General features: G+C 40.4%; 1 protein-coding gene across 2 annotated transcripts in view; it reads left to right on the forward strand.

Moving 5' to 3' along the window:
• The window catches only part of DTL (denticleless E3 ubiquitin protein ligase homolog), a 63,374-nt gene that overhangs the window by 26,985 nt on the left and 8,692 nt on the right, over positions 1-27,697 (forward strand). Inside the window, exons 13-16 of one of the 2 annotated variants that reach the window (XM_059412622.1) lie at positions 1,217-1,352; positions 10,708-11,540; positions 13,894-14,004; positions 14,137-15,956. In XM_059412622.1, the coding sequence (XP_059268605.1) occupies positions 1,217-1,352; positions 10,708-11,540; positions 13,894-13,992 (1,068 nt within the window). In that variant the 3' untranslated portion in view covers positions 13,993-14,004; positions 14,137-15,956. Of the gene's footprint in view, positions 1-1,216; positions 1,353-10,707; positions 11,541-13,893; positions 14,005-14,136; positions 15,957-27,697 lie in introns of those variants that run through there. The other variant, XM_059412623.1, reaches the window with a different exon arrangement.

Here is a 27,697-nt window from a genome sequence, read left to right on the forward strand (position 1 = left end):
ACCTATACTAATCTAATAACCACTTTTTAAAAAAAATTTTTTTTTTAAATAACTTTGCTCCTAGCCTAAAGTTAAGAAGGTAAAAATATGGTTTTAAAATCTAGCCTTTGAAATTAGAAAAATTTTCACTTCTAGCTCTGCCACTTAATTGTGGTGACCTTGGGCAAATAATTTTATTCTTTCTTATTTTGTAGATGAGATTATTGGAGTTCAAGGCATTTTACATTGTGAGAATTAAAAAACATAAAAAATGTAAATTGTTACACTCTCAGTAGGTGCTCTGGAAATAATTCTTGTTAATAGACCATCGAGTAACTGGGGATTCCAGGCATTTCTTCTTGAGCAGTTAAATATGTGTGTCTTCTTTTGGCCTCCCAGTAAGGAAAGGAAAAAGTTGCCAGTCTCTTGGGGGCCAAGACTTAAGAGAACGTGTGTTCTTTTTTTTCTCTCTCTTCAGTGACTGAAATAGAGAAATTATATAAACAAATGCTGGGGAACAGCTCTGGTACCAGTGGCCATTTGCCACAAGCTCTTCAAGCTGGACTTTCTCTGCCATAAAAGGCTTGGGACCAAGATCGGGAATGGTCAGATATTTTTAAAGGGGCAAAGGTTATTTTTAACTTCTTTCAGCCTAGTGAACTTGTTGTTTTCCCAGATTGCTCCTTTACCTATCTGAAAAAGAATCTCAAAGAATGGTTTCATTCTACTTGTCACAGCTTACTAGAGTCACAGACTAAGCCTGATCTTGGAAATGATCCCATTACTTTAGCAGTAAGCCAGAACATGTAGAATTCAGAAGAAAGTGGTAGAAATTGAATGTTGGTGGCATATACGGTTTATCATTTAAGAGAGGAAATAAAAAAGGGTGTCATAATTATATTATATTTCATAATTATATAGAAAGTGATGAAGATAATGACTTGCCCAGGTTTTTGAGAGTAAAACGAAAGGAACCTGATTTTATAGTAGGGCTTTAGGTCAGGTAAGATGTGACTGGTAACAGAAGACATACCATCAGAATTATAAAGAAAATACAGTCCTATGGAAATTTGGAGTGATTCCTAAAAGCGAGGGATGAAGTATATGATTTTTTAGATCTCATTTTCTACATCCTGGTATATCACACAAAATAATTCTCTAGTCCTTAAGATCTACTTTTTACTTTGTTATAAATCTTTGATTGAAACTTCTTAACTTCTTTCCTGATTCTCATTAGATTGCTACCTGCTCTGATGACAATACACTGAAAATCTGGCGCTTGAATAGAGGCTTAGAGGAGAAGTCAGGAGGAGATAAACTCTCCTTAGTGGGCTGGGCCTCTCAGAAGAAAAAGGAAGCCAGAGCTGACCTAGGTAAGGATCCCATGCATTTTTCTAAGTTGCTTATGGTTTGATTGGTTTCATTCTGCAATGCAGAGTGATAAGCTAAATTTGGTCTTACTTGATATATTTTTAAAGGAAAGCACCATCTTTCTTTACATTCTTTTCAATAAATATCTCCTGAGCACTACTATGTTTATCATCTACAAGAGGCACTGGAATATAGTGGTGGATCACTTATTTTCAAAGTATTTATTGAACACCTATGATGTGCTAGGCACGGCTCTGAGTTGCTGAAGATTTAGCAATGAACAAAAGAATAAAAAATCCCAACAATGTAAATGAAGATTACAGATTAGTATGAGAGGCAGAGGAACAATTAAAGAAAATATGTACTATGTCAGGTAACTATAAATACTTATGAAAAAAGGAACACTGGAAAATTAGGTGCTCAGGGAGGCCTCAATGTTTAGATGACGTTTGAGAAGGGAAGTGAAACAGGGAGCCATGTGGACATTTTGAAGAACATTCCAGGCAGATAAAACAGCAAGCACGGAAGCCCGTAAGCAGGAGTAGGCCTGATATATTTTTTGTTCCTCAAGGAGGCTAATGTGGTTAGAGCCCCCGTGGCTAGAGCAAGCTAACGAGAGGGACGGGAATAGTAGTGGAAAATGAGGTTCTTGTATGATTTGGGCTTTTATTCTGACATATTAAAAAGCTATTGCAGGGTTTTAAATAGAGGAGTATCATGATCTGAATTTTCCTAACTTGATTATTTTTACTCCTGTGTTGAAAACAAATTATAAAGGGATCAGTGTAAAAGCTGGAAGCTAATTTTGAACTCCTTTGAAATAATCTAGGAAGCAATGATGGTGACTTGGACAGAGGGGTAGCAAAAGATGTGGTAAGAAGTCTTCAAGTTCTGGATATATTGTAAATATAATGTGGAATCAGATATGGAATGTAAGGGAGTTACTGAGGATAACTTCAGAGTTTAGGACTTGAGAAGCTGGAAGAATGGAATTGCTGTTAACCTAGACAGGAATCACTGCAGAAGAAACAGGTTTGGGAGGGAATAGCTAAAGCTCCTTTTGGATATGTTGTTTGATATGATTATTAGACATTCAAATGAAGATGTCAGAGAGGTAGTTAGATGTTTAATTCTGCAGTTTGAGCCTAGAGCTATAAATTTGGGATTCAACAACATGTAGGTGAAGGAAGCTATAGCTAAGAAAAGAGGATAGGTCTGGGTTCTGAGCCTTGGAACACCCCATTGTTTAGAGATTGGAGGGGTGAAAGAGCAGACACAACCAGAAATAGAGAAAAACCAGGAGAATATTGTATCCTGGAAGCCCAGTAAATAATGGAGAGAGGGATGAATTTGGTCAAATGTTTTTAGAACTCCATGTAAGACAAGGGCTAAAAATTGGCCTTTGGATTTGGCACTATCAGGCTTATTCAGTGACTTTTAATGAAAGCAGTTGGCAGAGTGTCAGTGTCTAATGGGTGTTAAGGAGGATCAGAGAAGAGAACTTGGAGACTACAAGAATAGAGGGCTCTTCCAAGGAGTTTTGCTAGAAAGGAAAGGAGAGAAATGAAGTGGTAGCTGAGGAAGAAGCAGTGTTGCAATTTGTTTTTTGCTTTGTATTAACAGCATTTTGTGTGTGACTGGAAGGATCCTATGAGGGGGGTGGGACTTGATGCAAGGAGATTTGCTGGAGCAATGTTCTCAATTGTGAGAACAAATTTACAAGTAAAAGGGTAGGCCTTTGCCAGGGGTGTGGAAAGTCATCCATAGTAATTAGAGAAAAGGTAGAAAATATAAATACAGTGAAGTAGGTGGGATGTTCAGAACCTGTGGAAGTTGATAGCTTCTCTTAGTGAGATAGGAATCAGGATCTTCAAGTGAAAATAAAGATAGGGAAGGAGGTGGTTGAGATCCAAGGAGAGATAAGAAAGTCTGACAAGAGTCATACAGAGAAAAGAAGAGTAAGGGACTGGGGAGATATGGTTTTTGGGCAGTGGGTCAACTGGAGGCTGGTAGCCATGAGTTGAAAGTTGCAAAGTCAGCGTGGTTGTGTGTCTGCTGCCCAGGTACAAGTACAATGTAGGTGGGGAGTTTAAGGGATGTGGCTTCAGTCCACGAGTGTGAAGTGAGGGGTGGGGGGCAAGGGAGTTGAGGGTAGGTAAGAGAGGATGACTGTAATGAACTGTAGGAATGAAACTGGGGGAGGAGGGAAATGAGGATATAGTGGCACTTAGGGGACCATATTGAAGTGGGAAGGTGAATAAATTGAGGATCCCCAGAGGATGAAGGAATTTTGGAATTGGAATTTGGAATTGCTCAGAAGTGAGCTGGAAAATAGGGGGTGATTGACATTGAGAAAATGGAGGATTTGCAGGTTGGTAGTAGTAAGGTCAAGAAATAAGGGGCTTGAGTGAGTGAAAGGACAAAGCTATGTAGAAGGAGGCAGAGACTGAGCAAGCAAAGTATTGGAAGGATCATGTATGTGGATTTTGTAATAACCATGAACTGACAGAGACAGTGTTGAAGAGTGGAACAGTGCACCAAGAGCAAAAGTCTTCCAAGCACCGAGCCAGCCAGAGGGGATTCCGATGTTTTCTATCAATAGGTACATAGTAATAAGCTTGAAATTCAAGCTTAAGGATTGATTTTACATTAGCCATCAAGGCCTAAGGTAATGGGGAGTTGAAGGTGAGACCGAGTATATACTCATATTTCTAACGACTTACTTACTTAGTCTCTTACAAGTTGTTATAAGCAGAACTGGACTCCAGAGGGGTCTTTTATTCTGAGTCTACTTCAGTAAAACCTTTGATGCTTTTATTTTTGGTTTTTGGTTTTTCCTCTCTTTTAAAAAAATGTTTTTTTATTTGTATCATAGTTTAACAAGTCAACTAGTCCTACAGCAGTGAATAAGATAAAAAAAAACAGCCCCCAGGCACCCTGCCCCACAGTTCCCCTTTTTCAGGGGTAGCCACTGTCAAATGTTTTAGCTGATTCTTTGATATGTACATCTCTAAATAATATTTGTGCATTTCTGTTTCTTTGGGGTTTTGTTTTGGTGCAGTGTTCAACGTTATCTGTTGACCTTTTAATATGGGTGAGGAGGGTTTAGCCCTCTGGATCTCCACTCCAAATCCCTGCACGCTCCCCATTCCCCTGTCTTTCCAATACAAGATCATAATTTTTGTTTGATCAAGAGTTAGTATTTTTTTTTCTATTCAGAATGGAGTTAGATGGTAAACTGCTTTTACTTTTTATTTCCTATACTTTTCTTCCCCTTTGAGGCTTTTTATTAGAGCCTTGTCAATATATACTTGTATATCACAAGTCTACCCATTTAGATTACAGAGTGCAGTGGTCTTTAGGGCATTCAGAGTGAGGCAGTCATCAACACAATCTCATCCTAGAGTTTTTTCAGCATCAGAAATGAAGATTCCAATGTCCTTATATCCTTACTAGCTCTTAAGTATAGCCCTGTCTTAAGTATAGCCCTCCGAGTAAATGTGAAGTGGTATCCCATTGTGGTTTAGATTTTAATTCCCCTCACCGTTAATGACATAGAGCATTTTCTCAGGTGCCTATTTGCCATCTGTATATTTTCTTTGGAAGAATGCTTCTGCACATTCTTTGCCCGTATTTTATTGGGCAAATTAAATTTATTTGTCTTTTTTAATGTTGAGTTAAAAGTATTCTTTATATACTCTAGACATAAGTCCCTTGTCATACAGTGATTTGAAAATATTTTATCTTATTCTATAGGTTGTCTTTTTACTTGCTTAATGGTGTTTTTTTTTTTTTTGACAAAAAAAATTTCTAATTTTGATGAAATTTAATTTATCTGTCTTTTCCTTTGTCATTTGTGTTTTTGATGTTATATCTAAGAAACCATTGCTTAACTCAAGGTCACAAAGATTTACTCCTATATTTTATTCTATGAGTTTTTTAGTTTTAAGGCCCTCTGGTCCGTTGTGTTGTTTATTTTTGTGTATGATATGAGGTAAGGATCAAAATTCACTCTTACACATGGATATCCTGGTTTCTTGGTAATCATTTTTTTAAAAAAGACTATACCCCATAAATTGTTTTCACACCTTTGCCAAAACTTAGTTGACCATAAATGTAAGGGTTTATTCTAGATTCTCATTTCTGTTCCATTGATGCATATGTCTGTCCTTATGCTGATACCACATTGTCTTGATTACCGTAGCTTTGTAGCAGGTTTGGAAATCAGAAAGGCTGAGTCCCCTGGTTTTCATTTTCAAGGTTATTTTGACTATTCTTGTCCTCATGTAGTTCTATACACACACATTTTAGAACCAGCTTGTCAATTTCTGCAAAATAGTCCTCTAGGATTTTGATATGGATTGCGTCAGATCTCTAGATCAGCTTGGGGAATATTGCCACCTTAATGAGTGTTAAGTCTTGTGATCCAGGAACATGGATGTCTATTTGCTGCCTTGACTTTATAGTTACTTATCTCTCCCTAATTTTGGGAAATGAAAAAGAGAAGAATCATATGAGGAAACAGCCATCAGTGTTTCCACCACTCACAATTTTGACACTTTATTTTTTGAGATTTTTCCTCCTTTTCCACAGAGAGATTCTTATTAACGGAATCATGTTTGTACTGTAAATACATTTGGATTTCTTGAGGTTGCTTTCACTGAACTTATGTCCTAAGCACTTTCTATGTTATCTTATAGCAAAATTATTTAAAATAGTCCACTGAGTAAATGTTTCGTAGTTTAGCTACTCTCTTGTAGTTGGATATTGTGTTTCCAATATTTCGTGAAAATTGTTTTCTGAATTAAGGATTCCCCCATCCCATTAAAATAGATTCTCAGGGGTGGCATTTCTGTGTTAATTGCAGTAACCATTTTAAGAATATTAATGAAAAGTGAGTTGCTTAACTAAGTATTTTTAGTGTGTCATTAATTATTTAATTTTGGAAGCCAAGTCACAAAAGAATTTATACATGTTGATCCAAATTTGGACTATATAATAGCAACAACAACCTTTAGCCATTATTGAGTACAATCATTCTAGAGACCCACATGGATTATCTTACTTAGTTCGCCAAACAACCAAAACTGAAGCTCAAGGAAGCTGGACTTGCCTAAGGTCACACAGCCGTCAAGTTGCAGTAGAACAAAAATTTAAACATTTGCAGTCTGGGTTTAGAGCCCATGCTTAGAAGCACTCTGCCCTACTGCCTCCTTTAGGACTCAACATAAGAAAGCAAAGACCCGAGCAAGGGGGGCATTTGGTGGCTCATTGGTCAGGCATCTGCATTTGGCTCAGGTCATGATCCCAGGGTGCTGGAATTGAGCCCCACGTTGGGCTCCCTGCTCAGCGGGGAGTGCTTCCCTCCTCCCTCTGCTGCTCTCCCGCTTGTGTGCTCTCTCTCTCTAATAAATAAATATTGGGGAAAAAAAAAGAAGAAGAAGAAAAGAAAAGAAAAAACCTGACCAAGAGTTATACCTAGATTTTCTATTTCTGGATGCTGCTAGAGTTCTCTTGAAGAGCTCTACAGAGCAGCAACCCCATGTGAAAGCCAAAGGCTGGTACATTGGCTATTCATCCCTGTAACCCAGCTTCCAGCAACAGGTAGGCTGCCGCTAATCACACTTCCATTTTGAAAGTTATGGTCCTCTGCTTTCCTGACTCTAATTGCCACCCCAAACCTTCACTGCTGTCCTAGGCTTCATATCTTCTCCTCTGGCCCTTTTAGCACACCAGCCAGAAGGCTTTAAACTGAAGGCACAGCCCCTTTTCCCTCTGCCCTACTTTTCCCAGCCAGCACCTGCTCTGTCACTTATTATTGTTTCACCGTTTCAGCCAGCAATCTCAGCACTGTCAAGGTGAAGGGTTCTCAGCCCCAGCTGTGCATCGTAACCAGTGGTGGAGCTTTTTAAAAGTTTGTGTATCCCCAGTGATTGTTCAGTAGGTCTGGGATGGGGACCAAGTACCTGTATTTTTCTAAAGCTCCAAGTAATTCTTATATGTAGTCAGGATTGAGAATCTCTGGTCTAGGCATTATTGAGTGACAAAGATGATTGTCCTTATCGTAAAGAGAAGGAAACCTTACCTGTTCTATCTCATGTGCTCGCTATACTCTCACCAGTCAGCAGAATTCTTAGAGTCTGTTTTTTGATGCCTGGTACCTCACCATCATCTGTCTCAGAAGTAATGACATTTAATAAAAATTGTTTAATAATTCCTTGCTGGGTGCTATAGGGACACTAGACTTAAAAAAAATGAGTAAACCATCATCACCTGCCCCTAAGTGCTCCCAGTCTAGTCCAGGAGGCAGATATAAAAGCTTTGGCACATTATTAACACTGCTCCTAACTATATAAACAAAAGGAACCTACTTACTGTGGGAGAGGAGGAAAGAAGTTTGTGAATTCTACACAATGAAAGGAGTTTGTGAATTGTGTAACAATGAAGTTACCGATGTCATCAGAGCTTGAAACATGAGAATTTTTGCCTGGCCAAGAAGGGACAGGCTTGGCAAGAAAGCCACATGAACAAAGACAGAGATGTGACAGGGTGCAGCTTATTCAGGAAGCAGTGAGTAGTCTCCTGCAACAGGATCCCAGAGTAGCAGAGTACATGATATGACTGAAAAGGTGAGGTGAGGCCAGATGGCAAACTTTTATAAGAAAGGAGCTGCAAAGTGACTGATTATTCGTAAGCTCTCCTCTAATTCCTCAAAGGAGCTGACTTTCAGGAAGCTTTTAGGATAGTAATACAGGTTTATGCTACTGGGTCATCAGATCTTGTGCAGTGCTTAGGGTCAGTGGAGAGTCAGTAGATGATGTGCTAGATGGGCCTGTCGTGTTAAATCGATGCGCCAATATAGTGATGTACCAAATAGCTGTTAAAAAGAATGCAGTGCATCTAATGTACGTGAGGAGATACAGAGAAAAAGATAACACTTTTAAGAGAAAAGGGCGAATTGCAGAACGTGTCTGTAATAATCCATTATGTGTAACAATTATGTATGTAATAATCCATTGTTGGGTTTTTAAGGTATGATATACCTTTGTGTGCACTAACAGGCATATAGAAAATTGTGGGTTGCACAAGAACATGAGTAAAATGAGAAGATTAAAAAGAGGACTTTTGACTTTTCACCTTATTCCCTTCTGTTACCTGTTTGGTTGTGTTTTTTGTTTTGTTTTGTTTTGTTTTGTTACCATCAACTTTTATTATCTAAATAATCTAGTTACTGTTTTTTTTTAAAAGATTTAAATTTGTCGTAGAGTTTTGTTAACCTTCCAAGTTAATAAAATCTTCTCTTTGAGCCCCCATTGTCCAATCCTTCCTTCATTCTAACATCCTAAAGAAAGAGAAATGCCCTAACTTTCCACCACATCAGATACCCCGCTGACCTTCAGTAAATACTTCAGATGTCTACTGCTCGAGTATCAGAAACTTAGCTATCTGTGTGGTCCCAACCCCAGCTGCTCTGGCCCAGCTTTTTCCTTCTCCCCTAATCCTGTCTTAGAACCTGCATATTGTAAAACCCATACTATTTTAGGACTTTCTGCCTTAACCATATCCTTCAGCCCACTTTAATAGAACTAATGACTATAGGGGCTGTGTGGTGACTGTTGACCTGCTCTGAGGAGTGAAAAAATGAAAAATTTTTGTCCTCCTGAAGTAATAGTAATCGAACTTTAGAACATGAGTATGAGAACAATGACCAGATGCTTTAGGGACAGGTCCTGTCACTAACTTCCCTTATATATCATGTTACGACAAAAATGGGGTTTTCCTTGGGGTGCCTGGGTGGCTCAGTGGGTTAAAGCCTCTGTCTTCCACTCAGGACATGATCCCAGCATCCTGGGATCGAGCCCCACATTGGGCTCTCTGCTCCTCAGGGAGGCTGCTTCCTCCTCTCTCTCTCTGCCTGCCTCTCTGCCTACTTGTGATCTCTGTCTGTCAAATAAATAAAATCTTAAAAAGGGGGGGGGGGTTCCAGGAATGATTTATTGAAGGAGTGGTATCACTTTGGCGATTTCTAAAAATATGGTTGATGGGAAAAGTTCAGGTAAAAGTCAGTTTGTAGAATTTCTCTATCTCAAGACAAAACTGCTTTATTAGTAAAAAGCACGGGGTAGAACATATAGGATAACTAAATTCCTGAAATTAATGCTTGTAAATCTGTATTCTAACTAAAAGAGAGATTGTATTTTTATGTCAGCTCATTCTAAATTCAATTGCATATGAATAAAATTCGGTAAACTGAATTAAATATCAGAGTTATAATTCAAAGAGTTTGTGGCTTAGAAAATAAACTGATGACCTTTCCTTGTTATTGGAGATAGGAACACTATTTCAGCAATCTAAAAAGCTCAGAAGGAAAGTAAGAAAATACAGAGTTGTCTGTGGTGGGACCTAAGGGGGAAGAAGCATGAAGTTTTTAAAGAATTTGCCTAAAGTACTTGTTGGTTCTTGTAAACAAGAGACAGGACATAGAGAAGAGTTCTATCCCGGTTTGATTTGCTTTACTAAGAGAAAGCATTTAGCTTCTGAAATGTTCTTTGACATTCTTTGGCTTGTGGAAAGTAGCCATTCATAAGTTAAGATGGAAAACCAAGTGAGGCCTAATAACCTCAATGAGTAATTGATGGGATTGTTTTTTGTGGAGATTAAAATCTTTCCATTTAACAGATAGGGAAGCTGAAGTAGAGGAGGTAAAACGTTGGGTTCAAGTCAACAGTAAATCAATGTGCCAAATTTTAGACCAGTACTTCTGTTTGGGAGCCATTGTGTGGTGCCTCTTTGCCCTAGCATTGCTCAAAAGTATATACAGGAATCCTAATGGCAACTTTACATATGAAAACAAAATATCATTAACAACCTGAATGTCTTACTGTTACCTTAGAATACTTGAAGCTATTAAAAATGATAATATAAATTTATATTAATGTGCAAAATATTCATGGTATGCTTAGTAGAAGGTTAGCAAATACATTACATACAATTAGTATATACATTATAGTCTTGTTTCATATAGAAAAAATTTGACATATATAATGTATATATCACATATACAAGTATAGAAAAAAATATTAAAAGTGGTTTACCTGGACTCATTTAAATTTTTTTTTTAATTTTTCTGTGTTTTCTAGATTGTCTATGTTTTACAACAGTGGTTGGGAGGAGGGCAGTTAGGAAAGGGGAAGGAAAATGTTGCAAGGGTATGGTAAGAATCCAATGATTTATATAACCTAATCACTTGGAAAACCATTTCTGTATGAGTAAGTTAGTTATAATTTTCCTTGATGAGAATTCAGGAATTTTCTGACTTTCACCTCTGATTTTTGTGACTCTTTTTTTTTTTTTCAGTGACAGTGACAAGTAGCCAGAATACTCCTGCCAAAGCTCCCAGAGTAAGGAGCAGTCCATCCATTTCTTCCCCATCATCAGCAGCTTGTGCTCCAAGCTGTGCAGGAGACCTCCCTCTTCCTTCAAATACTCCTACATTCTCTATTAAAACCCCTCCTGCCAAAGCCCGGTCTCCTATCAGCAGAAGAGGCTCTGTCTCCTCCGTCTCTCCGAAGCCACCCTCATCCTTCAAGATGTCCATTAGAAACTGGATGACCCGAACACCATCCTCATCACCGCCCATCACGCCACCCGCTTCTGAGACCAAGATCACATCTCCAAGAAAAGCCCTCATTCCTGTGAGTCTGAAATCATCCCAAGCAGTGGCTTGCTCAGAGTCTAGAAATCGAGTAAAGAGGAGGCTAGACTCAAGTTGTCTGGAGAGTGTGAAACAGAAGTGTGTAAAGAGTTGCAACTGTGTGACTGAGCTTGATGACCCAGTTGAAAAGCTTCACTTGGATCTCTGTTGCCTTGCTGGGAACCAGGAAGACCTTGGTAAGGACTCTCTAGGTCCCGCCAAACCAAGCAAGATTGAAGGAGCTAGTATGAGTATCTCAGAGCCTCCTTCTCCTGCCAGTCCTTATGCTTCTGAAAGCTGCGGAACACTACCTCTTCCTTTGGGATCTTGTGGAGAGGGGTCTGAGGTGGTAGGCAAAGAGAATAGCTCCCCAGAGAATAAAAACTGGTTACTGGCCATGGCAGCCAAACGGAAGGCTGAAAATTCGTCTCCACGAAGTCCATCCTCCCAGACCCCCAATTCCAGGAGACAGAGCGGAAAGACTTCTCCAGGCCCGGTAAGTTGGCGATGATGGGAAGATGCATTTCCTAACTTGAAAGTGGCCAGTGAGAAGATACATTCCCTAACTTCTTACTGAAAGGTCAGACACAAATCCCTTCTCAGAAGTCAGGATGCCTTCTTTTTCCTTTTCTTTTCTTTCTTTTATTTTTTTTTCCCCCAGTAAATCTATTTATACCTAGGGTTGCCAGATTTAGCACATAAAAATTTGAGACAAATATTGCATGGGACATATTTATACTAAAAATTCCTTATACTAAAAAGTTATTTGAAATTCAAATGTAACTGGGTGTTGCTGTATTTTATTATTTAGCAACCCTATTTACTCCCATCAAAATGCCTTCTGTCCAAGTCTGGGGGCGCCTGAGTGGCTCTTCCCATTAGCTTCTGACTCTTGATTACGGGGCAGGTTGAGATCCAGCCCTCCTGGCTGCCAGCTGAGCAGGGAGTCTTCCCTCCCCTGCCCCTTCCCCCGCCCCCACTCACCCTGCACTTGAGGGTGCGTACTCTCACTCGCTCTCCCTCTCTTTCAAATAAATTAATTAATTAAAAAAAAAAAAAAAAAAAACTTTTGTCAAGGCCTATAACCCTTAACCCTGTTGCTTGACTCTTCAAAGCCTTCATCATCCTCTAGCATATCAATTCCAAGATATCTTCCCTCTTCATTGTGTGATATTATTCCCTCCCCACCCCACCCCAGCCCCTGGCCACCACTTTTTATGGATTCCCTTCCTTTTTATAGATAAAGCTGACATTTGTGGGCAAGTTGCCAAAATCCATAAATAGATTTCCAGTTTGTAATTACAGTTTATGATTATTTAAAATACAGTGAAACTTAGACACTTACAAAGCAATTTCAATGTAGAATCCTTCTAGGTTTTTATGATTTTCTCCAATCTTATTTACAGTCCTCTTGCTCACACCAGTATTTTTGGCAATTCGCCTCTGTCTATACTTTTAAAACATTCACCTTAGTTTCACTTACCTATTTAGGACTCATTTCATTGACTGGCATAAATTTAAGTTAAGCAATTTCAAAAACATGTACTCTGGCAGAAAATAGGTTTGTGAACCTTGGAAAGCAAGTGACTCATTATTCATGGTGGTGGGGGAAGTAGCTAAGAGCATTGGGTGGGTATGGGCACCAGTCATTAAAAACTAAAAATCATCAGGTAATCAGTTTGCAAGTTAAGGCGAGATGGGTTAAGGGAGGTTCTGCTGTGCTTCATAGTAGCTCTTGCTCTGTGTTAAGAAGACGGTAGAATGATTAAAATTCACTCCAAGAATCTAAAAGGCAAAGGCAAGATATCCTGAGGCCAATTCTAGTTTAATAAGTGTTCATTTCCCCCTCCTACTGTCATGAAGCCTATCCAATAATTAGAGGAAAAATAAACCAGAAATATTTTCAAGATTACTTCAAACACAAGCTCCAACCAAGACTTGCTACAGAACATTAAGAAAAAAAAAAAAAAAACTAGCTCTAAGGAGTCTTTCTTCTTTCAAAATTATCACTGTACCTGTTTTTTTACCCCTAATCAAATTTCTTATTTTTTTTCCAGAGGAACTGTTCTCAGCTGTATGTTAGCAGAAAAATAATAGCACTAATTGTTTTCACTAATGTGTTAATTTTAAAGGCTTTCAAAAATAGTGTGCTGGTCTCATACATTTCTGGTTTTAGAATTTCAGTCTTTGAAGCTAACGTTTCTTTAAAAGAATTTTCTGCTTTATGTGCATGATGATAATGTCATTTCTTCCGAAGAAAGTAGCAGCTGCCATTTGAATCACTATTCCATTTGTAAATTTGGGGGGGGGGGGTTACTCATTTCTTTTTTTTTTTTTAAGATTTATTTATTTATTTATTTGACAGACAGAGATCACAAGTAGGCAGAGAGGAGAAAGCAGGCTCCCCCCGCCCCCAAGCTGAGCAGAGAGCCTGATGCAGGGCTTGATGCGGGGCTTGATACCAGGACCCTGGGATCAGGACCTGAGCTGAAGGCAGAGGCTTTAACCCACTGAGCCACCCGGGCGCCCCAATTCGCTCATTTATTTCAAGGAGGAGGATTATTATAACCTTTGGTTCCTACTAGAAGGTTTAACTGGTGAATATTTTCCATTCACATGAAAAATCTCTCCCTTCCATCCTTGTGTACTACCTATTCAGTTTTTATTAAATTCAGTGCAGATCAGCCAGAAGACACATTGCCATCAGAATATTTGGGACTGAAAGCTCACTGACTAAATAATCAAATTTCTAGACATTAATTTAAAATGCCTTTTAGTGATAACTTGTTGAAGTTAACAGCTGAGTTTTATCTTAGAAAATCTCTGAAATCTAAACTTTCTTTTTCCAGGTCACTATTACTCCCAGCTCCATGAGGAAAATCTGTACATACTTCCATAGAAAATCCCAAGATGACTACTGCAGTCCCGAACAGTCAACAGAATTATAGATTCTAATCTGAGTGAGTTAACTGAACTTTGGCCCATTAAAACAAGACAAAAAGTACAACAGAATGATTCTATAACTCTAATCTTTAAGAAAGCTACCTTTCTTTTTTGTTTTTTGTGTTTTGTTTTTTTTTTTAAATTTTCAGAGAAAATCCTTTCAACTCTGAAGTTTACCTGCTCTGGTTCTACTACCATAGCTTATATGCAGCTTCCTTGGGATGAATGCTGTGTTTAATTCCATAAAGTAAGTTTATCACTCTGTAACTTTTTGAATGAGTAGTCTTCACTTTTTAAATTATGCCTCTTCTCTACAATAATGACATCCTAGTTCGTAGAGACAGAAAGCAAGACTTGTCTCTTGTTACTCTGAGACTGAGGTTGCACAGTGGAAAGTATCTGCGGGTCACAGCAGGAGGCTGTCTGTGAAGGCCGGTTGCTGAAGAAGTCTGCTCGGGACCTCTGGTTCTGTGCTGCCTCAAATATAGTTTCATTTAAAATTTATATAATCTTTTCACTACACTTTTGGGAGTTTTTTGTTTTGTTTTTTTAGTATGTGTAAAAATGTGATATTCAGATAAGTGCATTTATCTTGATTCAGTGTTCAGTGTTAAAATACAGTCTCTTAAGTTAAAATCATCTTTATTTTAAGAGCAGTGATAACTATCAACTCTTTGGAGAAACTAGGAGAATAACACTAGAAACTTTACTTGTCTTTTTTCCCCCAAATATAATCTCTCACATGAGACTTAAGGTCTTCTGTTTTCACTAAGCAATTTACTATGGTACCAACTCAACATCATGTTCTATAAGAGGTTATAATTTTTGCCATTTATTAGACAAAGATATTTATAAAATCAGTAGTCATACATTCAAGTTGGGGTTTGAATTCAACTTGAATTCAATTCTCTAGGGGCTGCAACTTTTTAAAAATGTAAGTCATTGAATTTAAGAAAAAGTAATAATTTCTTACTGATATTTTAATAAAAGAACATAGCTCTGAACTGAAAATCCAGAACCTAAAAAATAATTTTTGGCTTTAGCTTCATTTTTTGGATTCTCTTCATATACATAAAAAATAGTAACCTTCTAGTATAGCCCTGAGCTGAAAAGTCCTGGAAATTTCTCTAAATATTTAATATAGAAGATGTTTAGATTGATTCTAAGTTAATAATGTGCAAAATATTTTGAACATCTTCCCTTTAGTCAGCAGTTACATATCAATCATCTTGAAATGAACTGTTGTTTTCTACTTTTCCCCTTTATAACCTCAGAGACACAAGCTCCGTGTACCCTCTGTGTACTATGTCCTTGGAAGGGAATCCCCTAACAATCATGAAACTTGATTCATTTTATCCATATCCCTAAGAAATATGTAGATTTTATTCATATTTTTGTCATAATTTAAAAATCTTTTCTTAATGACAAATTTTAATTCCTTTGATTCCTCTAAGTTAAGCTTGTACCAACCAGAACTACGTATCTGAATTAAACATGGATTCTCCTTGGTTTTATGCAAGGAGTGAAATAAAGAGAAGCCACAGAATTGCTGTTTTTGAAACAAAGCACTCCACAGCATTAACTGAATATTTAGAAACTCTGCTTATAATTGGTGTTTGATTTTTTAATGTTAGGCTGTGGAAAGGTGTTATTTATGACCATATCTGCTAATAATGCTACTTATCTCTTGCTTTGAAAGCCAGAGGGGTGGGGTGGGGAAAAGCTAAAGTAGATATTATATTCTTTGTATCCTTGAACATCTCCTAACAGCTCTGCTGAGTAAAATTGGGGTAAATGTGGCTGACAGAAACTGTGCTGAGAGTTACTGGCTGTAATATGTCCCACTTGGAAAACTAGTACTTCAAATGGGTGCCAAAGGTCAAATGTAATGAGATAATAATTATTCCTGCCTCTGTCAGTGTCAGACTTTGAGCTGATCCTGAATAATAAAGCCTTTTACCTTATCCGACATCCTTTTCTGAGCTTTTTGCATTAACCTAGAAGCAGTCTACACAAAAGAACTATAGTAGTAATCAAGAATACTTTCTACTTCTTCATTGAGTAAAATTGTTTATTCCCAAGGATATGATCTAGTTCAAGCTGAAAGAGGTTTTAATAAAATACGTCTTGCTTGGTCAGACCTTGAGTGTTTAAGATGGCTTGGATTACTTGATGAAGTAGGGTGGAGTGATGTAGTTCTTTTTCTAAACAAGTATTTCCAGCCCAAGCTTTTCCATTTGAATACACTCCAAGCGTTATTGCTACAGTGCTGTATTAGAGTTTCCTTTGGCTGTTTCAACACAGGCCCTTAATTTACTTTTGTGAGGGTTGACTAATTAGTCCTTTAAAATGTTTCCTTTAATCTGGGCTGCCCATTTAACTGATGATAAATCAAGACCATCTGTAGCTACCCCTGCAGGATTGGCAGAGGGCGAGTTCAGTTCACCACCCCGTCTCCAGCCCCAATAGCTTAAAACTTCACTAAGACTTTTGGAACACCCTGTGTAGGAATCATTTTTTAAATCCTCAGCTGTGCAATATGGATGCCTGAAGATAACTTCCTAAAAGTTTGTGTGTGCATGTTGCTCTATCCCCCAGCTTAGAATAGCCTATGTCATGATCTTGTCTAGGTCACATATCAGGGCAACATGTGCTTTTTGAGAGCCTATCACAGCAGACAAACTGCCCCTCTCGGGTCTGTTTCTCTGCTTTTCTTAGTCCCAAGAGGGTCTGGACTTCCTTTCACACTGCTCTTAAAGCAAAGGCCAAGGAGTCTCATAGAATCAGTTCCACAACTAGGTAGCACGCACATTTTACAGATGTGCAGCAGAAGAGAGACGGGGTGAGAATGTCATGCTGGGAAGACCGAGTTGTTGTCCTCCTTAAGGCAGTTAAAGGGCTGAATGTGGGCCCCGTGAGCTCTTGCTCAGCAAGTCTCACTACTCAACAGGTCTTCATAGGAGATTCTTTGGCTGCCCCAGGTTTGGATCAAGCCACATCATGAAATAACCAGTCTTTAAATTCTTGGGAATTACAGAAAACCCTGCTTTATGCATTAGCCCTTTAGGTACTGGTTGAAAGTTATAGGGAGGCCAGACACAACAATATGTTGGACATGAGGTGAGTCTAATGCTTCATTCGATCCGATGCTAGGAATACAGGCCCAGCTTGTGATAAGGGATCCATTTCATTGTCTAAAGTGGTAGAAAAACCTGTTTTATTTCTGAGCTATGTTTGAGTGCCTGCTAAAAACCACAAGGGTCGTTAGGGAATGATATAGGGGAAAGTCAACCTTTTCAAAATATCACCTGAGCAGGGGCGCCTGGGTGGCTCAGTGGGTAAAGCCTCTGCCTTCGGCTCGGGTCATGGTCTCAGGGTCCTGGGATCGAGCCCTAGGTCAGGCTCCCTGTTGATCAGGGAGCCTGCTTTCCCCCCTCTCTCTCTGCCCACTGCTCTGCCTACTTGTGATCTCTCTCTCTGTCAAATAAAAAAATCTTAAAAAAAAAAAAAAAATCTCCTGAGCATATTAAGTAGCTTGTTCAGATCAGTAGGCTTACAGCAAGTTCATAGTACACAAATAAGAAGTATTATATTATTAAAGAATAGGCTTGTTCCATCCCCAAAGCTTATCCCTCTATTTCCCGGCTAAGCCAAGAAAGAGGATTTCAAGGATATATAACCAGGTTTTTTATTTTGAATTTCAAAGGTTTAGTATTCCATTTATACTTCATTTCTCCTCAATTTCCTTAACTTGCCACATGCCCCTTCCTGTTTTGACATTCTAAATAATTTGTATTCAAGCCATTTTGTGAACTATGAATACCACATTTCAAAATGCCTTTGATTGGAAGGCTTTCAATACAGTCACCATTTTATTCATCACCTGGGTGCCAAGCCCTGTGTGAGGCACCTGGTCTGCGGAGTTCTTCTCTCTAGTTTTTGTTGTCAAAGGAGTCACTTTATCTATGGTGCTTCGATGGGTAAAGTCAGCATTTGAAAGAAATAGGCAAAGATCAGATTTTCAAGCCCTTTGAGAGATGCTGTTTGAGAGCAGCTATTAATGTAGCAAAAGTGCTGTCTAGATGCAATGCAGACTCTTCCTTCCAGGAACTTCATTCAACAGCTGCTTAGAGCTCCGGAAATTTTCAAAGTAAAATGACTTTCTCGTGCATGTTTTTATTATATTCTTTACAATATTATGAATAATAGTTAAAAGCATGACCTTTATACCCAGACTGCCTAGCCTTGAATCCAAGCCCTAGCTGTGTGGCCCTGGGCAAGTTCCTTAACCTCTCTTGAGAATCAGTTTTCTCATTTATAAAATGGGATTGTGTGGTTATCGCACTAATATAGCTCTTAGGACAGTGCCTGGCACATACTAGCTACATTTATTGAACAATTACTGTTAGCTATTAGTCTCAAGATAGGGAAAGAAGGGATTCTATCGTTATTTGATAAGTAGGCATAAAGGTCTAACTTTTTAGTTCTAACTCATTCTTGTTCATTCACTCACTTCTGTTCACTCACCCTGTTCCACTAGAGCCGTGGTCCTCAAAGGTGTGGGAAACTTTTTTTTCCCCTCGATGTTGCCTGAGTCCCAGTCCTGCTTTACAAAAGGAGCAAGTAGACCTTTAGAAAAACAAAATGAAAACAAAAATAACTCCAGTTCTGCAGGTGTTGGAGATTCATGATTCTTACCTACCAAGCACACATTAAGATTACAGAGGTTATTTCATCTGTGGTCTCAGCCAGTATTCAGAGAGGTTATAATTTGCAAATCTGTATCCTAGACACCAAAGCAAGCAAAGTATTGGCTCCCAGGGAGCCCACCCTCCCATTTCCTGACTGCTGTCCCAGCTCAGCTACATTGTTTAATGTGTGTTCACCTTTGGGGAGGAAGCTGCAGCTGGCTGGCCTTCAGGGCCAACTCTTGATCGCTTGTTAGGCTGTTATGTTCCATGGCCAGTGAGTCAGCACATGAGATGAAGCGCAAAGCAGGCCACGTTGCTCTCTTAGTAACTGATTTTGTAGGATACAAGATTCATACATTTGGTTGAGAAATAATGCGTAGACCCAAGATTCTTTTTTCTCACTTAATGAGATTCTTCCCTGGGCTTCTTTTTGATGCCACTATTACCTGTTATCAGTGTCACACATCAGTGCCAAAATACCAGCCATGGGGCTTTCTTTGACTCTTTGGCAGACAAACACAACACTGGGGTTTCGCTTAGCATCTGAGCACCAAATTATGCTGCCACTGCTACTGTTCAGGATCCTGGTTTCCAAATTTACGGGGATTTACAGAATGTGGCGTTCTCTTATTAGGAGCTGGCATCTGCACCTCTGCAAACAGATAATCCCACCATGCTCAGCCCTCCGCCTGGGTTGGTGCCAAAACTACCAATTCAAATGAAGATGTTAAGGGCGGCTTTTTGTTTTCCTGTTATCAGCCTACTCATTTTTCAAGTCCTAGAGTAAAGGTAAAATAATTATAAAAATCAGCCCTTCCCCCAGCAATATACTACCAGATAATAAATGTTACTAAAAAGTAAACTATAGGGGCGCCTGGGTGGCTCAGTGTGTTAAGCCTCTGCCTTTGGCTCAGGTCATGATCCCAGGGGCCTGGGATCGAGTCCCACATCGGGCTCTCTGCTCAGCAGGGAACCTGCTTCTCCTCATCTCTCTCTCTGTCTGTCTCTCTGCCTATTTGTGATCTCTCTCTCTGTCAAATAAATAAATAAAATCTTTTAAAAAAATAAATAAATAAATAAATAAAAAAGAAAAGAAAAGTAAACTATAAATAAATCATCTGGCCTTGCCATGTTGACATGAAGTCGGCAAGTACTGTCACACCACATCATTCAATAATCCTTCAGAACCATTCTTCCCCTTTTTCTCTTCCACCTTTTTTTCCATAACCTACCATGCACTCAAAATTTTCCAAGAATCTTCAGTAAGAAGCATAATAGAGTTTATTATGTGTAACTGTGAAATAAACAGTTGTACAGGAACTGAAATAATTAAAATTAAATTCCAGTAAGCATTTTTGTCTCTATAATGGGTCATTATTTGGCCTACCAGTTAATGTCAAGCTGGAAATGCTGCTTCCTCAAAAGCCTCATTGAATTCAGATAGCTTTATGTAGGACTAAGAGACTCAGAGTCCCAAAACCAGTATTTTCACAAGGGTTGACTAGTAAACAATTTGAAGTGAACATTAATAACTTCAGGGTAGGGGTAGGAAGGAGGGTGGTTATACTAAACATTTTTCAGCTCCCTAATTAGGCAATTAGGTATTGGCCTTGAAGTGCTGAACCTATAATTAAGTTTCTAGCTGTGGAAAACTATATCCTAAAACCAGGATATGTAAGCATCAAAGTCTAGAATTATACATGGAGAGTCAGGAGGATAAGGAAAATTAGATTGTGGTTTTTTGATGATTAGGAATGCTTTCTGTTACAGCCAACTCTCCTGCACAATAAATTTCAAAAAGAGAGGATGCCATTTAAAGCAGCTTGTTAATTTGAGCTATTCTATAGTGTCCTCTTGCTTTCTTGTTTGACAGTATTTCTAGTCCCATTCACTTTCTCCTTTTTCATGTTATGTTGCCCACTGAACTCAGTTGAATGGTAATTAAAGCCAGTTGTGGATTTGATTCCCAAATAGACCAATTCACTTCACTCCATTCTGTGGCCCTTGGCAACATCACATTTACCTGTCCTAACCAGCTATTCCAGAAAGAGGAGTGGAAAAAGTGTTTAGGCTCAATATAAACACCGGCGACAAACTCATAATATATGTCCTCACTACATAACCTGTAAGCATTTTGAAAGCCTGTCTTTCCATGTCTTTCTCCCTAAAGACCAAGTTAACAAACCTCTTTTGATCGAACTTGTAGATTGTTTTATGTAATACACACAATAACCCTATGGGTGGATATAATTTGTTATCCACATTTTGACAGATGAGGAAACTAAAACACAAAGAAGTAGGTAATTAGCCTAAGGACACAGCCAGCAGCTTACGGATTTGGTCTGACTCAAAGCCCATAGTCTTAATTCCTTTACTTATAATGCCTCAAAGAAAGAAGTTATCCCTGGCCCTCTATTAATAATCAAATGCAGGATTTCTGTTTTGCACACATTCACACAAGAAGAACTCTCAAAATGTTCCAAATACATTTCCTCTTTGAGTAATAAATGAAGTAATGTTACTTGGAGTGGGCAACATTCACAACTACTGGAGGAAGGTGATATACAGAGCTAGAAGCTAGAATCAGTAATGATTATGTGTGTTATAGGAACGTAAGATTAACAAAGATGATTGAAGTCTAGGAAAACAGGAACAAAGGCATAGAAATTAAAATTCTTCAGAAAAGAAAAAAAGTCTTGCTCACTAATGTTGGGGAAAGAATGAAGAATGGAGATCAGGATGTATATACCCTGAGACCTAATGATTCTAACCTCTGTACCCTTGGGAAGCTCACATATGCCGGGCACGAGGGAGATGTTCAGAGCAGCATTGTTGATACTGCCCAAAGGCTGGAAACAATGCCAGTATCCAGCCACAGTTGAATTGGTGAACTGAAATACTCATGGTAGAACACTGTGTAACCATGAAATGAAAAAGAATAAACTATGGGGCGCCTGGGGGGCTCAGTGGGTTAAAGTCTCTGCCTTTGGCTCAGATCGTGATCTTAGGGTCCTAGGATCGAGCCCCCCATCGGGCTCTCTGCTCAGCGGGGAGTCTGCTTCCTCCTCGCTCTTTGCCTGCCTCTGCCTGCTCGTGATCTCTCTCTCGCTGTCAAATAAATAAATAAAATCCTTTTAAAAAAAAAGAATAGCTACACACAACATGTATGAAGGTTAGAGTGGTGAACAAAAGAAGCAAGAAACAAGGGAACGCGTACAGTATGGTTCTCTTCATAACAAATGTTAATGAAAAATGCAATATGGAAGTCGGATTGAAGTATACATACATGGGTGGTAAAAGGCAAACAAAGATCATTATCACAATAAATCAAGATAGTGGATCCCTCCTGGAAGGTCATACTCGGGGAATAACACAGGGAGGACTTCCTGAATCAGTATTGGTGGTTGCATGGGTGTTTGCTTTATAATTATGTCTTACATTTATGTTTTATGCACATTTCTATCTTTTATGATTCATGATTTTTTAAATGTTTTTGAAAAGGAATGAAGATCAGATAGTTCTTGAGAGAAGATTAGGCAAGAAGCAAGGATGGGGAAATTCTAGATAGATTAGATAATAACAATTATTCAAATGGAATAAATACTAGGGAAGTTTGTGGGATCTTTTTAATACTTTCTAAGGGAAAAGGAAAATCCTCTGTTCCCTCAACACAGAAGAATGAGCTGACTTGCATCCACATATTAGGATTCACTATACTCATTCAGGTAAAAAGACAAGAACTGAGCTTTCAGCAAACCACACAATCATTCAGACATGGGGTTGGATTTTCATAAGGGGGACTAAGCCAGAAGTTAGTAGGGAGGACCAGTTAGAAGAGAGATTCCTATAGCATTTGGCCTCCTAAAAGCTTCACACTAAGCGTATTTCTTCCTTTTTCCTTACTCCCCCACTCATATTTTTCTCTTCCCAAGGACCATCATCAAATCCAAGCAGAATGGGCTGTGGAAGTAAAATTCTTATTTTCAAGATGCAGAAACTGTCCTAGGAAAGTTAACCAATTTGACTAAGGTCACAAAACTAGTGGCAGAATCCATTCTGTACCCCGCATTCTTTGCACCCCAGTCTTAATGGTCTACAGCCATTCCTCTACATACCATTTTTTTAAAAAGATTTTATTTATTTATTTGACAGAGATCACAAGGAGGCAGAAAGGCAGGCAGAGAGAGAGAGGAGGAAGCAGGCTCCTTGCTAAGTAGAGAGCCCAATACAGGGCTTAGATCCCAGGACCCCGGGATCATGACCTGAGCTGAAGGCAGAGGCTTTAACCCACTGAGCCACCCAGGTGCCCCTCTACATACCATTTTTAAGGTTCAGTTCAAACCCTCCTACCTTCCCATAGGAGGTATTAACAGGTTTTCCTAATTAAGCCTTTCACTCAGCCCCATGCCTGGTGCCTTGTTTAAATGCTGTCAGTAGTGTTTATCACATTTGTCTTCTAATTATTTCCATATTCCTTCCACCAGATTGTATCCTCCTAGATGTCAAACTAGTCTTACTCGTTTCTCCAAACCCAATGGTATGTTCATGAAAGCCAGTTACGAAATACTCGGGCATTTTGTGAGCTGGTCGTTAAAATGCTGGTAGCTTGAAATTGATCCTGATGAGAGTCTTTGCATTATGGAACAAACAAAAGCCACAAATCAGGGCCTTTTTCTCCCAGCGAGCCAGCTACCAGCACCACCAGCCACCCTCTGTAATGTAGAGCAGTTGTAACAAGCCTGGAGAAGGAGGGGAGTCCGTGCGGATGCAGACCATAAAGTAAAGAGAATTCAAAAACTATCAGTTGAGGAACTTGGGGAAGAGAAGTTTTTGAGAAACAAGTGGTTCGCTGGGGCAGACTAAGTTAAAATGAGACATAAAGCCACATCTTTGTCCTTCTCAAGAGCTTTTTTCATAGCGTCAGGAGGCTAAACTGGGAAAGAAAGGATGGTGCAGTCAGGAAACAGCAGTAGACGCGTTTCAAAAAAAGAGAGAGCAGTCTTTCTTACTAAGCAGCTATCGCTGAATACCTCCTGTGTGTCGGGCATCGCACTAAATAAAGTTAACATACAGGCCTGTGCTCAAGCTGCTCCCAGTTGCCTAGCACGGGGCAGAGCACAGTGTCATAAGGGTTCTGGTGAAGACATGACATGGGGGCTGCGGGCGCGCACCAAAGTGAACATGCACATCCAGGGGTGGGGGTGGGGGGGTTCGTGCCAAAGCTGACTGAGCCAAGCCCTAGAGAAGAACGTTTTCCAGATGGTAAGTGAAGGAAGGACATTCCTCACAAAGGAACTAGCAAAATAGCATGAACAACAGTTTGAGGGTATGAGAAAGAGTGTCTGACTGAGGAACTCTTGAAGTAGTTCCAGTTTCCTGTTGGAGTGGGAGCAGAGAGAGCACATAAAGACTCAGCAGGAGTCGAGGCCAAGAGGCAAGCAGGGGTCAGGGCAGAAACACTCCTACGGTGCCACCATACTGAGTTTGAACTTTACCTCAAAGGCCTTGGACAGCCACTGAATGACTAAGCAGGGGATAAGCCCAATCCAATTTTTATTTTAGATGATTCTGGTAGCAATGTGGAGGGTCGAGAAGTCTGGAAACGGACCAGACTTCGGTGACCCAATTAGAAGGACACTAGTAATCCAAGCGGTGAGGAGGACGGGCCTGCAGGAAAATAATGGTGGTGCCGATTAGAGGACACTGCCGAAGGGAGAGCTGCCCCTGAAATGGCACACTCGTGTTTTCTTTGGTGGGTAAACGAGGAATTGTGAATCCAGGATCCTGGCACTGCCAACTGGGAAACGGTGGTATCATTTGGGGAAAGCGGATACAGAAATGATAGGATTTTGAGAAGTTATTTTCCAGGGAGACCCCTAACGGACAGCCAGTGGAGATGCCCCATAGGTAGTTGTATGAGTACAACTGGAGCTCTGGGGAGTCGTCCGGAGTGGAAAGAATTTTTGGAGTACTACGTGGGAAAAGAATGGTTAAAAGGGGAGCTCATAGAGATTAGCCGGAGAAAATGTGTGGCACAGTGGTTCTCAAACTTGAGCGAATATCCCCATTGTTTATTGATTCAGGGAGTCTGAGGTGGAACCTGAAAATCTACATTTCTAACAAGTTCCCAAGCCATGCCAGTGCTGCTGGGAGAACATATGGAGAAAAGCCAACATTTTGGGGGTGATTAAAGAAATAAGTCGGGGGCGCCTGGGTGGCTCAGATGGCTGGGCATGTGCCTTCAGCTTGGGTCATGGTCCCAGGTTCCTGGGACCAAGCCCCGCAGCCCCCTGCTGTGTGGAGAGTCTGCTTTCTCCTCTGCCTCTCTCCCCTTCTCGTGCTCTCTCTCTCTCAAATGAATAAATAAAATCTCTAAAAAATTTTTAAAAAACAATAATAAAAAAGAAATAAGAAGTGATAGAAGTGAGTGAGAAGGAGTCATTTTAGAAAGAGATGGTCAGGGGGCACCTGGGTGGCTCAGTGGGTTAAAGCCTCTGCCTTCAGCTCCCGTCATGATCCCAGGGTCCTGGGATCGAGCTCTGCATCGGGCTCTCTGCTCAGCAGGGAGCCTGCTTCCCTTCCTCTCTCTCTGGCTGCCTCTTTGCCTACCTGTGATCTCTGTCTGTCAAATAAATAAATAAAATCTTTAAAAAAAAAGAGAGAGCGAACAAATGGTGGGGAAGAGAGACACACAGGATCTTAACAGTATGGTTTGTCGAGGGCTCAGGCAGCACAGAAATTAAAAATTTCCAGCAGAGCTCCATAATCTGGGAGGAGAGGCAAAGAAATCTGAGTTAGAGATTAGCCAAGATAGGAAATCAGCAAGAAAGGACCCAGGGAAGAATAAAGAAAGGGATCCATGAGCATCTTGGAAATGGCGGACCAGTAGATCCAGACTGGACATGGAGGAAGCGAGAGATTGTGGGGAGGGTGAACAGATGAGGAAGAAATACCTTGACAGTTAGAAAGAAATTAAGTAGGTTGTAGTCCAAGTAGGGCTGTGAGAATTTGAGGTGACGTGCCATTCTGATGCCCATGTTCAAATTCTGTTCATCACAGTGAGTGATGGGTTGGACAGAATTTAATCATTTGTAGTTTTCAAAATGATGTGAATCCAGAGTATTTGGAGGGTCTCTTTGCCTCTCAGGGATGAAATGGCCAGGAAAGCTGTGAGACAGGAGTTAAGCCACTGAGGAGGATAAGAGAATGCCAAAAAATCAGTAAACAGTTGAATGGACAAGGTGGCCAGTCCGTGGGGTGGCGTGCTCAAGAGGGGTGGAGAAGCATGGTTTAGGGAAAACAAAGGAAACTCCATGCCAGGTTGTTCTGACCTTGAAAACCGGGGAAGGTAGAGAAGCAGCCTCCTCTGGAGAGGGCAGGGAGACAAGGCAGGTCAGGTTTTCATTTAGGGTAAGCAGGTGTGAAGAGTGTGTGTGGAAAAGGTGGGGAAGGTAAGGAAGTGAGTTCACGGGTTAATGTACTGTAGAGCCCAGAGGCAAGGAGATATATGTTCAATGGCCTAGAAACAGTTAAGTAAAGCCCAGTCCTCTGGTAAGATTACTGCCTGACAGGAAGTGAGAGTGGGAGGCCAGGTCACGTCCCCACACAGCTCTGCCCGGGCCTACCACCTCAGGACAGGACTCTGCCAGAGGAAAGAACTGTGACCTGCTGGGTCAGTGCACCAGGCCTATTTCTGTACATTCTGGCTGCTGAGTAATGGCTCCGAAGGCAGTGCCAGCATCTCACAGGGCACAAGGGGAAAGTGAGAAGTAGGGCTTGGCACCTTATTTTGGGACCTGCCATCATAGGCCCAGCCCTCTAGTTCTGCATGCCTGAGCTCAGATACAGCTCTCACTGTGAGCCTGGGTGACCAGCCCCACAGGCCTGGCTGAGATGCCCAGGGAGCCCTCAAGAAAGAAGAACGCTGTGGTTTCCTCAAAGATCAAGAATTCTGAGTACCGAGTTCCTGAAGGAGAATTGCCAGGCAGGGCAACTGGTCAACCCACTATGCTAGTGCCTCAGCTTAATGGCCCTCAGAGGAGAATCCTGTCTTCTCTCGCTGCTCACATGTTTTTTCAAAATGACAATGAAATGCCAGTGACATGCAGGACACCATACAAACACCGCACCAAACCTAAGGTATCAACATGTGGAGTTTGAGTCAAGTGTACTTTGAGCTAAATTCCAAAGGGATTCACCTATACTCTCCCGTTGTGTCCATGGTGAGTACATGTGCGACTACTGACTGGTGACTACTGAGCTAAATTCCAAAGGTAGGGATTCACCTGTACTCTCCCGTTGTGTCCATGGTGAGTACATGTGCGAGTCCTGGGGCGAGGACTCAGTCTAATGTGGGGACAGTCACATGTACACAGAGGTCACACCTGTGATCCCATCAGCACAGGGCTTTAACAACTTGAACTAATGGGCCCTGAAGGGCCTTTGGACAACCCTTTGGGTTAGTTGCTACTGAGCAGATACGTCCTAAGACTCTGCCCTGGAGATGCTGTGGCTCTTTTATTGTAAGTCTGGTTGCTTTAAACCCTCCAACCTCCGTTAGATCCATTCAAGGCCTCCCAAGTCTCGACTCTAAATGAATCCCCATTAATACCTTGACTTCCTCTATACTTCCCCCTTTTCTTAAAAAAAAGTAAACCCTGTTAATTTCCTGGGATATCTTCTTAGGAATTCAAGTTTTCTCTTTTTGTATTAAATACCCCTAAGAAAGGAATTGGGGTCCAACAGGTTTGAGTGGTTTGCGGTGAACTCAGGAACTCTACAGCACAGCAGTGGTTAGAATCCAATGGGAATTCTGCCCCTTTTACTTGACCCACCCCCTGCCTGCATGCCTCTGGTTTGTGCCAGTCTAAGAACCAAACCAGTGATGGCTACAGGTGTGGGCTCCTTCTCCATCACTGCCACCTGTCTCTCTGTGACAGGCGTGGGCATCACTGCATCAGGGAGACATTATCATTACACTAGGGGAAATTTTCTTTCACAGGCCTCTGGCAAACCATAG

This window comes from Mustela nigripes, chromosome 10 (assembly GCF_022355385.1).
Source record: "Mustela nigripes isolate SB6536 chromosome 10, MUSNIG.SB6536, whole genome shotgun sequence".
NCBI lineage: Eukaryota > Metazoa > Chordata > Mammalia > Carnivora > Mustelidae > Mustela > Mustela nigripes.